The sequence below is a fragment of the Eptesicus fuscus genome, chromosome 3 (genome assembly GCF_027574615.1).
Source record: "Eptesicus fuscus isolate TK198812 chromosome 3, DD_ASM_mEF_20220401, whole genome shotgun sequence".
Classification (NCBI taxonomy): Eukaryota; Metazoa; Chordata; class Mammalia; order Chiroptera; family Vespertilionidae; genus Eptesicus; species Eptesicus fuscus.
Window position 1 is genome coordinate 30,946,726 of NC_072475.1, and position 16,524 is coordinate 30,963,249.

The following is a 16,524-nucleotide window of genomic DNA, read 5'->3' on the forward strand; positions in this document are numbered from 1 at the left end:
GTCTAAGCGACCATCGCAACCGAACGGACGACCGAACAGGCTGTGTGGGGCAACCAGGCCGGCAGGGGGGGTAGTGAGGGGTGACCAAACGACTGAGCAGCAGGCTGCATGGAGGCGACCAGGCTGGCAGGGGGGGTAGTGAGGGGTGACCAAACGACCAAGCAGCAGGCTGCATGGAGTGACCAGGCCCGCAGGGGGGGCAGTTGGGGGCAACCAGGCTGGCGGGGGGGGAGGGGCAGTGAGGGACGACCAGGCTGGCAGAGGGGGGCAGTGAGGGGTGACCAGAGCGAAGGGGGGGCAGTTGGGGGCGACCAGGTTGGCAGGGGGACAGTAAGGGGTAACCAGGCTGGCGGGGGGGGGGTAATTAGGGGTGACCAGACCGGCTGGGGGGGGCAGTTGGGGGCGACTAGGCCGGCAGGGGGGGCAGTTGGGGGTGACCAGGCAGGCAGGCAGGTGAGCAGTTAGGAGCCAGTGGTCCTGGATTGTGAGAGGGATGTCCGACAGATGGACATCCCCCGAGGGGTCCCGAATTGAAGAGGGTACAGACTGGGCTGAGGGAACATCCCACCCCATGCATGAGTTTCGTGCACCGGGCCTCTAGTGCACGAAATAATTAGTAAGAATCAGGTAAAATGTAAGGATTGATCAGTCTAGATATAGCTTATCTTCACAAAAAGGATGATGGTGTCATCTCAAAGCGTGCCACAATATAACAAGTTGAGATTAATTAGTTATACCTCATGAACTTATCTTTCTATAATATATTATTCACATAAACATATACAAAAGAATAAAATATAATGTTCTGCATTTAAATAACAATTTAGAAATATTTTCTTATGTACCAGAATACCACTTTCATTATCTCTTATAACTTTTAATTTACAACCTTCAATTGGCCAGCACACTAAAATATTTTTATTATTCACTAAGGACAGAACCAATCCATCAAGATTATAGTATTGCTCTATTGCAATACTGCTAAAATGTATTATACTGCTCAACTTATAATTTCAACTTCAAATCTTAGTATCATTGGACTCATCTCCACTTTTGAAAAATAAATTCTCATTGAAATTAGGGGCTTGCTAACTAACCTCTTGCCAAAAAACAGTATTTCAGCTCTCAGATTAAACCAGGTGCTTTATCAGGTAACAAACACAATGCTAGCATCTACTTGAACCCCAAATATTCTTATTATCTACCAAATTTTGCAGTCAGGTTACTCAATCAACTTCTCCACTAAGGATAAGGAAACTAGCAAGAAGGTAATGAATTAAGGAACCAAGAGAGAAGAGAATGCAAAATGTAGAAGCTTCCTTAGACAGTAAAATTATAAAATAAATTTAAGAATAAATACTAATGCCTTAGCCAGTATTGTTCAGTGTTAGAGCATTGGCCTGCACACCAAAGGGTCTCAGGTTTGAGTCCTGGTCAAAGGCATGTACCTACGTTGCAGGTTTGATCCCTGCTCCAGTTGGGGTGCGTGCAGGAGGCAATCTCTCTCTCTTCCCCTCCCTACCCCCTTCCACTCTCTCTAAAAATCAATAGAAAAACAAAATAAACAAAAAAGAATAAATACTAACAGCTTAAAGTCTATTTTATTCAAATCAGTATTCTCAGGGAAAACACAAAAAAAATGGAAATTGTTACATTACATCTTTGGATACCACAACTTTGCAGAAATGATTATCCTCCTATTGCAAACGTATCATTCTCTTGTTTATATAGATAACTAGTGGCCCGCTGCACAAAATTCGTGCACATTAAAAGGGGATTAATTAGAGGAAATAATTTAATATTGCTATTTGCCCTTTCTCTATAATAGAAGTGTCAGAGATGAAAGAAAATTAGTAAAATGTATATAAAAACCTTCCTCCTGTCAGAGTCTGGGGCATACCACGGGACCCAGAGTCAAGTCCCTGCCCACCCATATGCGCCTCAAAATCGCGTGAGACCCAGACCCGGCCAGCACCTACCCCCATTGGGCTAGATCCAGACCTGGCCAGTCCTACCCTTGTCAAGCCCCACCGGGCAGGGGACGTAGCCTCAGGTCCCCTGGCCCGGTGCCAGGATGGGGGGCGTGGCCTGAGGTCCCCCAGCCCAGACCAGGGCGGGGTGCATGCCTTGAGGTCCCCTGTCAAGCCCCGCCAGGTGGGGGGCATGGCCAGCGGTCTCCCGTCAAGCCCTGCCAGGCAGGGGGGCACAGCCTCAGGTCCCCGGTCAAGCCCCACTGGGCAGGGGGTGTGGCCTGAGTTCCCCCGACCCAACACTGGGAGTGCACCTCGATGTCCCCCGTCAAGCCCCGCTGGGTGGGGAGCACAGCCTGAGGTCCTCTGTCAAGCCCCGCCAGGCAGGGGGGCGCAGCCTCAGGTCCCCTGGCCCGGTGCTGGGGCAGGGAGTGCAGCCTGAGGTCACCTGGCCTGGTGCCGGGGTTGGGGGGCGCGGCCTGAAGTCCCCTGTCTTTGCTTGTTAAGGCTCCTTCTGGGAACTTGGCTTCGGTTGTGGGTGCAGCCATCTTTGTGATAGAGCGATGGTCAATTAGCATATTCCCTCTATATTAGATAGGATGATGTCATCTTCTATAACCCCAGCACCAAACACAAAGCACTGTAAGTACTAAATATATATATATATTTTGGGTAAGTGAAGGACTAAATGAGTGAATAAACAAATAATGAACAAAAAATAGAATCTGCTAGAAAGGAGCCATCTGTAAGAGTAATACAAACACTTTTTCTGTATTTTGCTGTGTGGCCATCTTTTCTCTTGGATATTTTTTTGCCTTCTTTGTTGGTTGTATCTTTCTTGTTTCCTATATAGCTGCCAGCTTATCAATTTCTCTAGTATCTTAATAATTTCTCAGACTTATAAAAATTGACATTTCAAAAGTACCCTCTGCAGAATTTTTATGATTTTGCCCATTTACCATATAAAATAAATTATATAGTTAAAAGAAATTACTCACCATAGAAAAGCCCCTTTTCTTTTCCCAGAGGTAGCTCTCAAAACTGGGCAGACAAAACTGACTAATCTTGCGTCTAGTTGTGACTTCTTCCTTCTTTATATGAAAGAACTAATGTTCTTCTCTCTTCAGTCTTACTTACAAGAGCACAGGGAAGAAAAGAAGAGAGAGAAAGATAGGGTAGGACATACTTAGATTCAGAAAACAGGAGCCATGAGAAGTAATGAGGACTATAAGAGCTACATGTGGGAATAGAAACAAGGAGCTCTCCATGAGGAAAATATATAGCATGTTCTTGTTCCTATGCATTATGAGATCCCTCTTCAAATGTCTTCTTGCAGGTGGACAATAAATGTATTAGCAAAATCATAATGAACAAAAAGTTTGGGAAACAGCATGATCAAGTATGAATGCATTATCTTCAGAATTTTAGATCACAACTTTCTTAAGCCAACCAAAAAAAAAAGGGGGGTGGGGGGATTATACTATACATTAGTACAGAAGTTAAAAAATAAAGTGACTTAAAAAATGAAAAAAATAGAAGCAAATATGCTTCTAGAAAATTGAGAAAAATGAATTTTTTAAAAATTCTAGATGCTCAGGATGTACTGAGCTAAAGATCTATGAGTTTCTGACATTAAAATCTCCTTTTGTAAAGCGGCTGCACCCTAGGGATATGTACAAAATATATCCCAACTGTAGTAACCAGTCAGCGTAGGTGGCTTTACATCACCAGAAGCAGCTATCAGGGTATGCACAGACGTGAACACATGGACATGGGTCCCAAGCATCCAGCCACTTTTCCAGAGAAACCCAAAATAAACTCACCCTGCACAAAAAATGGCCTCAATAAGGTTGGTGAAAAGCTATGACCTGCCATTCAATACTACAGAAAAATCAAGTCCCAATGTTAGTATTATGAAAACCAGTAAATAGTCATATTGTATATAATTCCTATACTTTATATGCCTACAAAGAAACCTAATTTACTGCAGATTCAAAGATCAATAAATCCAGAATAAGTTGATCTTTGCAATTTAACTGTTTCAAGGAAGAGTTGAAGAAGATAACTGCAATTAACTGAAAACAGAAAGAATAGTTCAATGCACAAAACTTTATATGAAAATAATTTTTCTGCTAACAGCTCTGAGATTTGGGTATACTGCATACCAGCTCTATATGATCCCACCAGAATGGTGAACAAGATGACATTACACAAGGAGAAGAGAAAACTCTAGGGGTAAATGTAGGTGCCCGGATAAAAGAGGGAAGCCTATCCTCAACTAGAAGGAAAATGCAAAGGCTTACAAAATTTACAAGCATGTTCATTCTAGGAAAAAAACTTGGGAGTAGACTACTCAGGAAAACAAACAAACAAACAAACAGCCTTGAATGAGCTCAAAGAGGCTCAAAAGGAAGTTTACAGAGACCAGAGGAACCTAGAGAAATGAAGATAAACGCTTATTCTGGTATGAAAGTTACCTTAAACTACAGGCATTTCAGAGAGAAAAACTTTGAAAAAGAAGATATAAGGATCATACAAATAAGCTTGTTATTTAAGCTATAAAAGTTTGGAAATACTCCCATTTAATCAGTAAAAGAAAAGCAGAGTTATATTAAGCAGACTCAAGCTTAATATATAAAGCAGTCTCCTTTTAGTGACATATAATGTTCTATAAAATGTATCCCTCTTAATACAATTTCTTCTTTCTTTAAAAGTGACTATATCTTGTTTTTCTTTAAAGAAAAAAAACCACAAAACTTATTTAGCATTTCTAAAACAAGGTATTAAAAAAATAATTTAGCCCAGTGGGTGTGGCTAAGTGTTTGAGCGTCAACCTATGAACCAGGAGGTCATGGTTCGATTCCCAATGTGGGGCATGCAGGAGGCAGCCGATCAATGATTCTCTCTCATCATTGGTGCTTCTACCTCTCTCTCCCTCTCCCTTTCTCTCTGAAATCAATAAAAATATATTTTAAAAGAATTTAATAAAACCTCATAGAGTTCTTTATATATGGTAAAATGGCTGACATTTTTTTTAAAGCAATAATACTGCTAAATATACTTTCTTCACTCTCACAGCACATTATCTGTAAATTTACTTCTGAGACAGTGGCCTTCATAGAAAGATTAATTAGCAAAACTAGCTGGATTAATTTTAATGAGCTTGCAGACAACTGCAAAAGAGATGTATTTTTCTGGAATGCTTATGTCAAGATAAATGGTATGATTCAGAATAAAACCAAAATGGAACAAACATTTAAAAATTTCCTTGTGTTCCATATTCATAAAGCCAAAGTGAATAAGATTTGTTGATTTAAAAAATATATATCGTCTTAACATATGTAACCAGTGTGTAGGTTTCATCATGAGCAAAGGTGTAAATGTCTTTAGTAGCCAGCCCCTTGGAGAAAGTGGACATAAAGATTACTGTCACATTAAAGAAGAAAAGATAAAGAACATAAAGATTAAGCTGATGGAAAGAATCCAAAAATGAGAGAGCAGAAAAACATAAGTAAGTTAACCTATTCTATTGGGATAGAATATCATAACTGAATGTTAGCTGTCTACTTAAAAAATCAAATTTTGGAACTGTTCTTGGTACCTACTTTTTGCAAGAATAAAAAATGCAGCTTCCTTTAAAAGAAACCAAATTTAATCATAGTCTAAAAGGTCTTAATTAGCTTTCCAAAATGTAAAAAAAAATTATAGTCTCTCTTATTTTAAAAAAAGGTTAAATGTTAAATTAGGAAATAAGGAGGAAACCGAATAGAAAAATAGAAGAGCAGAGGGAAGAAGTGTCTGACTCAATCTCTCTACTGACCTCTTGAGAGAAATCAGACTGAAGAGAAGAGAGCACCTTTAATACCTTCACCGGCTGAGGTGTCACAGCTGAAGCAGGACTAGTCAGTTTTTATCGACTTGAGGGTATGAGAAAATACCCAGTTGTGCTGAGGGAATAAGCAAGAGGAAACAGATCATATTTCAATAGCAAATGCTATTTAACTAATATATATATATATATATACATACATACATAAGTACTTCTCGAACCCTTTCATGCAATAGGTGCAGATGGACCTAACATCATTCCTGTGTGAATGCACAAGAAAAACATGAAGGCCAAAATGCTGAATTACGTACCAGGCAAAGAATGAATGAAGGCCCAGACATCATCAACCGTCCATATAGAGGGCTCTGTTTGTGCAACTGGTAGCAAGTCACTGTTCTCAGGCATTTTCCTAATTCTCACTTCTCGCAGCTCACGCTCTCTTTCCCGCTCGCTCTGCCTGCGCAGACGTGTTGTCATAGCAGATGGCACAGGATCTTCATGAGAAGCCAAGTCTTCTTCTGCAGATGGATAAGTAATTGGAAGCTGGAAAATGTAGTACAAGTAAAATACAGCATTGCACTTTCCTTGCATTACTGAAAAGGGTATTGTACATTGAAGCAAGGTTTCTACAGACCTGCCTAAGGATATGTTCTCTTGCTGCCCCATCAGGGCCACTTGGACGACGGCCACGATGCCCAAGACTTTGATTATCAGGCTTACGATTCCAACGACTAAGTGCAAATTTTTTAGAACAGCTAACATTGTACCTAAGAAATTCAAGTAAGAAAAAATATTAAATGATAAACGGGACATGCTATTTAGTAGTTAATTATGACTTTAAAGTGAATTTGTGAATCAGTAAGTGGCATATACTTCATTAAGAACTATAATACCTCAGAAAGTAAACCATAGTGTTCAATGGATTTACTTATGCTAACAGACAAAAATTGGCCTCTGTATATATCTGTAAAATACATAGCTCTTCAATCTAATACTGGGTAGGTATTGATATTTTCTTCTAATAACAGCATGATAGTGGGAAACTTTCTGTAAAATAGAGAGGGCAACTGATTTTTACAGCAGCAAAGTAATTCAAGGTTCCAGGAGAAAAAGAAGTTATAAATTAACTATTTAAATGTTCATCCAACCTGCTATTTTCCCAAGTAATAATGTCTGAAAAGGGATTAATAAAAATAGCTTAATATAGTAGAGAAAGACAAAATCTCAAATGGCTAGTAAAAGATTTTTCAAATATATTGCTGAATCAAAGAGTAAAAATGTAAAGGTGAGATTTCAAAATTATACAAGGAACTCATAGCTCTCACTCTTCAGGAAATTTAAAAATACAGAATTCTTTGAAATTGATAGACTATCTAATATTTTTAATAGATCTTTATATGGCATAATAACAGCTTAAAAGAGTTCTATGCCATTTATTGGGTTCCAAGGCCCTAGAACAGGGGACTGTGTACTTTTTCTATAAAGGGCCAGATAGTAAATGTTTTAGGATTTGTGGGCCATTCAAGTCTCTGTTACAACTAGTCAACTCTGCAATTATTACATGAGAGCAGCCATACACAATAATGAATGAGCATGGCTGTGTTCCAATAAACCTTTATTTAGAAACACTAAAATTTGAATTTCCCATAATTTTCATGTGTCACAAAATATGATTCTTTTGATTTTTTTTCAACTATCCCTAAATTTAAAAACCATCCTTAACTCAGGGATCATACAAATATAGGCTACAGGAATGACTCTGTCTGGGCACAGTTTGCCTACCCTATTCCTAGAAAGAAGAGTGAAAAGAAATAATCTAAGAAACAAATTTCAGAAAAACTCAGAAAGGCTAAGAAAAATACATGCAGTTCCTCTTTTTTTACACATATACAACTGCCATTGTAATTTCATGTTTTCAAAACTCTTTTGCTCTAAGATTTTGCAGGAAAATGACAAGAGTAAATCCCAATTAACTTTGCTATTGATAACTGTTCTAGGATCAATATACAGATGCCGAAATAAATTTTTCTCACGTACGTTTTATAAAAATATCAGGAAGTGAAAGTAAGGGGCACTATGAGAATGAATAGGCTTTTTTTCTCCCCTAAAAATATAAAAAACAAAAAGGTGTCCTAATGGCCACCTCATTTTACCCTAAACAATTTAACAAGCTCCTGCTATATTCATTATGCTCTTCCATAGGCTCAGTTCTGTCGGTTTCTGATTTCCATTCTTATCAATTGATAAAATTTCTTTCCCCACTGACTAAAGATCAGAAAAGAGAGACTACCTTTACACTTGCTATTTAGTCCCTAAATATTTAGATCTCCAGGACAGTCGTAAACAGCAGCAATTCCTCCCTGACCTAATTCATCCTCTCCCCTTTGCTCTCTCATCTGCATTTCCCTATGTTAGGACCCCTAATCTTCTAAGAGGTTCACCTAAAGGTATAATATGTGACAACTCAGCAGCATTAAAACATTTGAAATGTTTCTAAAAAGTTAAGAAATTTAAAATATTCTGAAAAACAGTAGTCCTTCCCCTCAGAGTTTTCAAACCATAAAGTCACTATTCTTTCCTGTGGTGTACACAAACTGAAAAACTCCCAAGTTAAATAGGAGTTACATAATTTTATTAGGATTATCAATTAACATAAAAGAATATCTGAGTGACGGATTGACAACTAAGAAACCAATGAAGCCATTTTGGGAGGAAAATACTTCAATTACTTATTCAATAGTACAAAACTTACCCTAAGTTTTATTAAGTATATAATGGCACCACACTAAATAATATGGTCAAGCAAGAAATTCCCTAGATGTATAAAATTAAGATCCTAAACTCTTTTTCAAATAGAGAACAAATTTCAAATTAATCAACCTGTACATGGTAAATACCAACATTAGGATTTATTACGTTGACTGTAAACAAAAAGTCAGCCAGATATCTCTCCAGCAGAGTGGATTTATTCAAGAACAAGGAATTGCAACCCAGTATATGCAACCGTGGTAAAATATGAAGAGTCAGACGCTTCCCTTCTGCTCTTCTATTTTTCTATTCTATTTCCTCAATGAAGGAGAGGAAATGCTAATATATAGGGGTAAAGTAAGTTAGGAAGAGTATTACAATTTCCCTATTGTGCCTTGTGATCATCATTGGTCATGAGAGCTCCCCCTTCTGGCCTCTCCACTTTAAATGAGGTTCCTGTTAATGCATTTTTAGCACTATCAGAATCAGAGGTGGGTTTTTTTTAATGTAAACTAAACTTGAGACTAAGATCAATGAAGATATTTTGTTATCAATACTATTTACCTGTCATATTACTATTGCAAATACATATTTAGAAAAGATAGATATTTTACTGACAATATAACAATGTAGGGAACATGGATAGCTGTCCTATTTAGAAACCTAAAATTAATAGGATACATTAAAACAAAAGGAAACATTTTAAAACAAAACAAAGTAAATTCAGGTATTTTAATATTAACAAACAAAAATTAGGTGATAAAACAAAAACTGTTTGAATACCTTGAAGACTAATAGTCTATTCACAGGAGAGATTCTCCTAAGCATATATTCTTACTACCAGGAGATTGCTACTTCAATATTAGATTATGCTGAAAAACTAACTGTAAGTGTTATGATTATATAACTTTCAAAGAGCAAAATTTAGTAACTAACTACCAAAGTAGCTCCACATGATATCTACTTGATAGTATTCCTCTATATTGTGATATCTAGTTTTGACTACTGGTAAACTCTACAAGTTTTTTGGTTTTGTTACAGTGGTTGGTTTGTGCTTTAGGAAATTCAAAATAGAAATACCTTTTGGCACATGACATAGTGCAGAATCGTTTTGACCGCAGAAATTCATTAGCATATCCCATCTTCCCACAGAATTCACACTTCAGCAACTCGCTGTCCATTTCTTCTAATGTCTCTAAAAAAGAAGGAAACAAAGAAAAAACCTCACAAAAAATTTAATTGTGGCAAATTTTCATTTAGCCTCTATTTTGGTGGGATGCTGCTAGTTCAGACCTTCTAAGAAACTTAAAAGAATGATCTTCGAATTTTTATTTTCTTTCTTTCTTTTTTGATCTTTGAATTTTTCAATCCACAGCCACTTTGGCAGGGCAAAGCCTCCAAAACCAACCACCTGCATAAATTCTCTCCTTGTCCTGCATTGCATAAAAATTTTATGGAGTTTACTCTATACATAGGCAATACATTTTAAAGCTTCATTTTGCTAAGAATGCAATATGTCTAAAATGTGCAAATAACTTTATTAAGCACTGTAAGAGAAATGAAGATGAATAAGACAAAGCCACTACCCTGTAGGAAGAACACTTTCAAAAAGCACCTTGTAGGATATGAATTTTAGTACATTGTGCCATGGAGATATATAGCATATCCTCAGGTAAAGATTATAAAATTTTTTTTAAATGAATGAATGAATTTCAGATGAATATGCTAATATATTGAGGATAATTACTTAGACATCAAATATCAGAATAAGGAAAGTCTAAATCCAAACAACTCAGAAGCTCTAACTATTTAAGGAAACTCAATAAAAGTCATTTATTTAAGTCAGCTTGGAAAAAAAATACAGAAAGTTGGTTGTTTTGATGCTAAAATTTTGAATTACTTTCATGTATAATGAAATTTTTCCCACCCACATTCTTTCAAAAGTCAAATTAACTGATAGTATGTAAATTAACCAGTCTTATTTTATTAATTGGCCATTAAGAGTCCGGTTACCTTTCCCATTATTTTAATCAAATAATTCATTACTTGAGAAAAAAAGTAAATACTTCCAAGTAAAAATCTGTGTGAAATGAAAATCCATGTTCTGTTTCAAGCAGTGAAAGTCAAAGTTAATTAAGGGTATCTTAAGTAAAATCCACAGACCTTCAGCAATCATGTCTTCCAACTCTGTGTCAGATGAATTATCTGCATGCTTTGTATTATTCTGTAGCTCTGGCTGAACACACACAGAATTTATCACCTGATTATCCAAGAGAGGTCTTTTTTTCACAGGCTGTTCTATTAGCAAAGATGAACGACTCACCTTTAAAACAGAGAGGATAAAATGAAATAATCTTTTTAAAGACTTTTAGAAATAAGTTGGTTAAAAAAACTCTTGAAGCCCAGCTGGTATGGCTCAGTGGTTGAGCGTAGACCAATGAACCAGGAGGTCGGGTTCAATTCCCGCTCAGGGCATATGCCCGGGTTGTGTGCTCGATCCCCAGTGGGGGTGTGGAGGCAGCTGACAAATGATTCTTTCTCATCATTGATGTTTCTATCTCTCTCTCCCTCTCTGAAATCAATTTAAAAAAAAAACTCTTGAAAAAATGGTATCAGTGATCATTTGCTTGTCCAATTGATCTGATACAGTCATTAAGTGCTTTTTCCTTGAGAAAAGTATAGGCTATCTGGACATAAACACTTTAGTTCAGGTCATCGGCAATATGGATGCTTCAAAGTCTCTGTCAAATGGAACTTAGCATCCTAGTTTAGGCAAGTAGTTAAGAAAAAGTCTTTTCTTTAAAAAATCAGTAATATGTTTTTATTTGCCAGTTTCTTTAATTTTTTTCTGTAAAAACTTTTAAGATTTTTCATGTATAAAGCTTTTTACTAGTATTTGTAGGGTTATCATCTCAGGATAGATCATTTTAATGTGTATTATACAGATACAGTAATGGCAAAAAATGGACAGAGCACATGAAGACATTTCTCTAAAGATGACATACAGATGGCTAAGAGACATATGAAAATATGGTCAATATCATTAATCATCAGGGAAATGCAAATTAAAACCACAATGAGACTTAGTGTGATGAACACACTGTAAGGTATATAAATGTCAAATCACTATATTATATACCTGAAACTAATATAATATTGCTAATATAATATTGTATACCAATTACAATTAAAATAAATAGAGATAAGGGAACTACTGTTCAGTGTTTAGGTGATTTCTTTACAAAAGAAAGAACGACTAGAACTCAAGTCTTCGGATTCTTAATTCAGCAACCAAATCTACTATAATCACGAAAAGAAATGGGAAAAAGCCACAAATATTAAAATTAACAAAAAATTAAAGTATGATCAGTATACTTAGGTAATGAATAATACTTATTTTAGAACTGTTTTCAGCAAAAACAGTCCAGATCAAAAATAATTACTGATTTGCGAGTGAACCCTGAGCTAATCTGGAAAAACAGAATCTCTTCTTCTATTTAAGAATGCGGGTTAATTCTCCAATGTCTGCCACACTTGGTCAAAAATAGCTTATTAAAAGTTTATATATTTAACTTTAGAAAATAATCATCCATATACTTTTAAACTGTGTTCATTTCAGTTAGTATATTTAATATGCCTCAAGTAAAATTTATAAAAATTATTGCTGTAGCCGAAACCGGTTTGGCTCAGTGGATAGAGCGTCAGTCTGCGGACTGAAGGGTCCCAGGTTCAATTCCGGTCAAGGGCATGTACATTGGTTGCGGGCGCATCCCCGGTGGGGGCTGTGCAGGAGGCAGCTGTTCGATGTTTCTCTCATCGATGTTTCTAGCTCTCTATCCCTCTCCCTTCCTCTCTGTAAAAAATCAATAAAATATATTTTTTTAAAAATTATTGCTGTAAAAAACTATAATATTCAGTGCTGCTAAGGTTATATACTTATGGTGTGTTAATAAGTTTAAATAATATTTCCAGAAAATAATTTAGTAATATATATAGAATCTTATAAATATACATGTAAATATAAATACATGCCAGTACTTCTAAGGAATTTATGCTAAAGAAATTATTTTAAATGTGGATACTTTATATACAAAAATATTCCTTTCAGACTATTTGAATAGTGAAAAAATGGAAACTTAAATGTCCAACAATAATGAAAGGATTACATAAATTTTGGTTGTATATAAAGTAGAATATAATGCAACCTTTCAAAATGTTTCCAAAGTACTATTAATCATATGAGAAAACTAGAGGCCCGATGCACGAAATTCATGCAAGGCCTTGTCCCCTGCCACCACCGCTTCTGCCTCGGCCCCCACCCGCCACAGCTTTGTCCAGAAAGATGTCCGGTCTAATTAGTATATTACACTTTTATTATAGATAAGTGCTCAAGATATACTAAGTGAAAGAAGCAAAACTATATATATAATAATCATCTTGATCATATAAAAAATATATATATAAACTAGAGGCCAGGTGCACGAAATTCGTGCACGGGGGGGGGGGTGTCTCTCTCAGCCCAGCCTGCACCCTCTCCAATCTGCGATCCTGCTCACAATCCAGGACTGCTGGCTCCCATCTGCTCGCCTGCCTGCCTTCCTGATTGCCCCTAACCACTTCTGCCTGCCAGCCTGATCATCCCCTAACCACACCCCTGCCAGCCTGATTGCCCCTAACTGCCCTCCCCTGCAGGCCTGGTCACCCCTAACTGCCCTCCCCTGCAGGCCTGGTCCCCCCCAACTGCCCTCCCTTGCAGGCCTGGTCCCCCGCACCTGCTCTCCCCTGCAGGCCTGAGTCCCCCCCCCAACTGCCCTTCCCTGCAGGCCCAGTCGCCTCCAACTTCCCTCCTCTGCCAGGCTGGTCACCCCTAACTGCTCTCTCCTGCAGGCTTGATTGCCCCCTACTGCCCTCCCTTGCAGGCCTGGTCCCTCCCAACTACCCTCCCCTGCTGGTCATCTTGCGGCAGCTATCTTGTGTCCACATGGGGGCAGCCATCTTTGACCACATGGGGGCAGCCATCTTGTGTGCTGGAGTGACAATTTGCATATTACTCTTTTATTAGATAGGATAGAGGCCTGGTGCACGGGTGGGGGTCAGCTGGTTTGCCCTGAAGGGTGTTCCAGAGCAGGGTGTGGGTTCCCTTGGGGCGTGGGGCAGCCTGGGCGAGGGGCCTGTGGTGGTTTGCAGGCCGGCCATGCCCCCCAGTGACCCAAGCGGAGGCCCTGGTATCTGGGATTTATTTATCTTCTATAATTGAAACTTTGTAGCCTTGAGTGGAGGCCAGGGCAAGCCAGGAAACTTGGCTTCCTCCATTGCCGCGGGCAACCCAAGCCTCCTATTCTCTCCAGCTCCGTGGTTGCTGCCATTTTTGTTGGGATTTATTTATCTTCTATAATTGAAACTTTGTAGCCCTGAGCGGAGGCCAGGGCTGGCCAGAGCAGGCAGGAAGCTTGGCTTCCTCCACTGCTGGGGAAACCCAAGCCTCCCACTAGCTCCGTGGCCACAGCCATCTTAGTTGGGTTAATTTGCATACTCGCTCCTGATTGGCTGGTGGGTGTGGCTTGTGGGCGTAGCGGAGGTATGGTCAATTTGCATGTTTCTCTTTTATTAGTGTAGATGTACACACTGGTATTAGTGGAGATTTTTCTGTACTTTTCCCAAATTTACCTTTTTTTGTAGTGGAAAGTTGTAACTGTCACTAGTAATACTGATAAATAGCTATGCCTATTAAGCGCCAGTACTACACAGAATAATTTATGTATATTTAATCATCTCCATTTGCCAGATGAACAATATGAAGATCAAAAGAGACTGTGTAACTTTGCACAGTCAGTATGCTGCAGAGCCAGGATCCAAACACTGAGGAATAGAGAAAAATGACTGTTCCTCCACTAACTAAATCAGGATTCTTATAGACGATCCATGTTTAATACACCCTTGGTAAACTGAAAACAAAGCAACTAATTAGGCAACCAACTACCGTAATGCTACCCATGAATCTCAAAAATCAGATGATTCAAAGACATTCAAAGTAAACTATTTTATTTTGGCTACTTGTTTTTTTAATTTATTTTCTAAGGAAAAATATTCATCTCTAGAGAGTAGCATATAAGGGATATACTGTATAACTAGTCTCAAATTATAAGACTTTTAGTGATACTTTGAGGTGAGCATTTTAAAGCATTTAAAAAATCTGATTGAAGGCTGAGATTTAAGAATAATGAGAATATATATTTGCTAATTATAAACATTCACTGGGTAATTTCAGAAGGATTAGATCATTGGGAAGTTATTATTTTCTGTACTCAAGTTAAAGTTCATCAAGTATCACATTATATAAGAAACACAATTTAAAAAAAAAATACAATCTAGGTGTCATTTCAGTCCCCTTAAAAAGAATATATAGAAAAATTTATTTCATTGGAATAAACTTCCAACTATCTTTCTCTAAAAATTATAAAATTGATATATTTATATCCTTAGTTTATACGTCTACACAGCTAGCATAAAATTCTAGAAGTATATTTAGAGTATATATATGATATATATAGAAAGATAAATTCTAGATATAAGAGTGATAACGTTTTTGAAATAAAATTACAAGCTTTTTATTAGAGAAAAATAGACTAAATTTTAAAATATTATTACATGAATTATTTTAAAAATACAAACTTGCTTTTTACTTACAGGAAATGGCTCCAATCCCTCTTGAATTACAAAGCCTTCAATAACATGAGTCAAGATCTGTGGTTTAACAATGGCCTGTGGAGGTTTGTTTTCTATATTGGGGATGCTATTGGGCATAGAGGTAATATTATTCCTTGTGGTAGCAGCTGGAAGTAAGAGTGGAGGAGGAGGAACAGAAACATGTGAAGGATCTGAAGGAGATTTAATTACTGAAGCGCTGACTGATGCCACAGCAGGTAATTCCACTTCCTCTGAAAAAAAAAAATTATTTTTTTAATGTTTAGCATTCTGCCCAGCAAATATGAAAGATAATTTTAAAATAATCACGAATAACAATAATAGCTAATATCTGGTGCTTAAAAAGCCATTCTAACAATTTATTTATTTATTAAAATTTTAATTGATTTTAGAGAGGAAGGGAGAAGGAGAGAGAGAAACATCAATAATGAGAGAGAATCATTTACCGGCTGCTTCCTGCACGCCCCCTACTGGGTACTGAGACTGCAACCTGAACATGTACCCTGACCAAGAATAGAATCGAACTATGACCTCCTGTTCATGGGTTGATGCTTAACCACTGAGAAACACTGGTTGGGCTAAAAACTTTATGTTTATTACCTCATTTAATTAACCTTTTGCACTCAGATGTCGAGTGTGACTTGACACGGTTAGCATCGGAGCAGCTCTTTTTATACTCTTTGAATGTATCAATAATTTGAAATATTAAAAAATCCAAATAAATAAGTTTGTATGAAAAGAAACTCCAGTTTTTTATTCTACCGCCACGCTTTGTAAAATCTGGGGTATTTAAAAAATTAAATCCCAAGTAGAATAAAGGAATCGAGAAAAAAGCAAGCAAGTGCAAAGGGTTAATCTGCACAATTAAACTTATGAGATAGAAACTACTATGAGCCCCATTTTACAGAAGGGGGTAACTTGCTCAGTTATCATTCCAACCATGGTTAAAAAAAACTGTCCCATGAGACATGAGTATGTTTTAGAATGTCAAATTAAGAATAATTACTGAAATTGCTGCGTTTTCAAAAAAATTTTAAGCTACATAGATATTAAACTTTCTTTTTCAAAAAATTTTTAAGCTGCATAGATATTGAATTTTCTTTGTTACTATTTATATATTCCAAATGATATGAGGGAATAAAAGCTTTGAAAGTATCCTAATATATAAAAACCCCGGGTCGTAACGTCCAATAACGACCAAGGCTAGACCAACTGGAAGTCAGTCCTGCAGTCAGCGTTGGGTTGCCATGGCAGCCCAGCACTGACTGCTTC

General features: G+C 37.4%; 2 protein-coding genes across 2 annotated transcripts in view; one reads left to right on the forward strand and one right to left on the reverse strand.

The window, feature by feature from the left end:
• Positions 1-16,524, reverse strand: part of PHC3 (polyhomeotic homolog 3) — a 66,762-nt gene that overhangs the window by 669 nt on the left and 49,569 nt on the right. The window contains exons 10-14 of the mRNA XM_008142280.3: positions 15,235-15,485; positions 10,711-10,870; positions 9,628-9,742; positions 6,434-6,566; positions 6,111-6,342 (exon numbers count right to left, since the gene is read on the reverse strand). Coding sequence (XP_008140502.1) covers positions 6,111-6,342; positions 6,434-6,566; positions 9,628-9,742; positions 10,711-10,870; positions 15,235-15,485 — 891 coding nt within the window. The remainder of the gene's footprint in view (positions 1-6,110; positions 6,343-6,433; positions 6,567-9,627; positions 9,743-10,710; positions 10,871-15,234; positions 15,486-16,524) is intronic.
• PRKCI (protein kinase C iota) overlaps positions 15,274-16,524 on the forward strand; it is a 144,899-nt gene continuing 143,648 nt past the window's right edge. Inside the window, exon 1 of the mRNA XM_054713717.1 lies at positions 15,274-15,317. Within this exon, the coding sequence (XP_054569692.1) occupies positions 15,280-15,317 (38 nt within the window). The 5' untranslated portion in view covers positions 15,274-15,279. The remainder of the gene's footprint in view (positions 15,318-16,524) is intronic.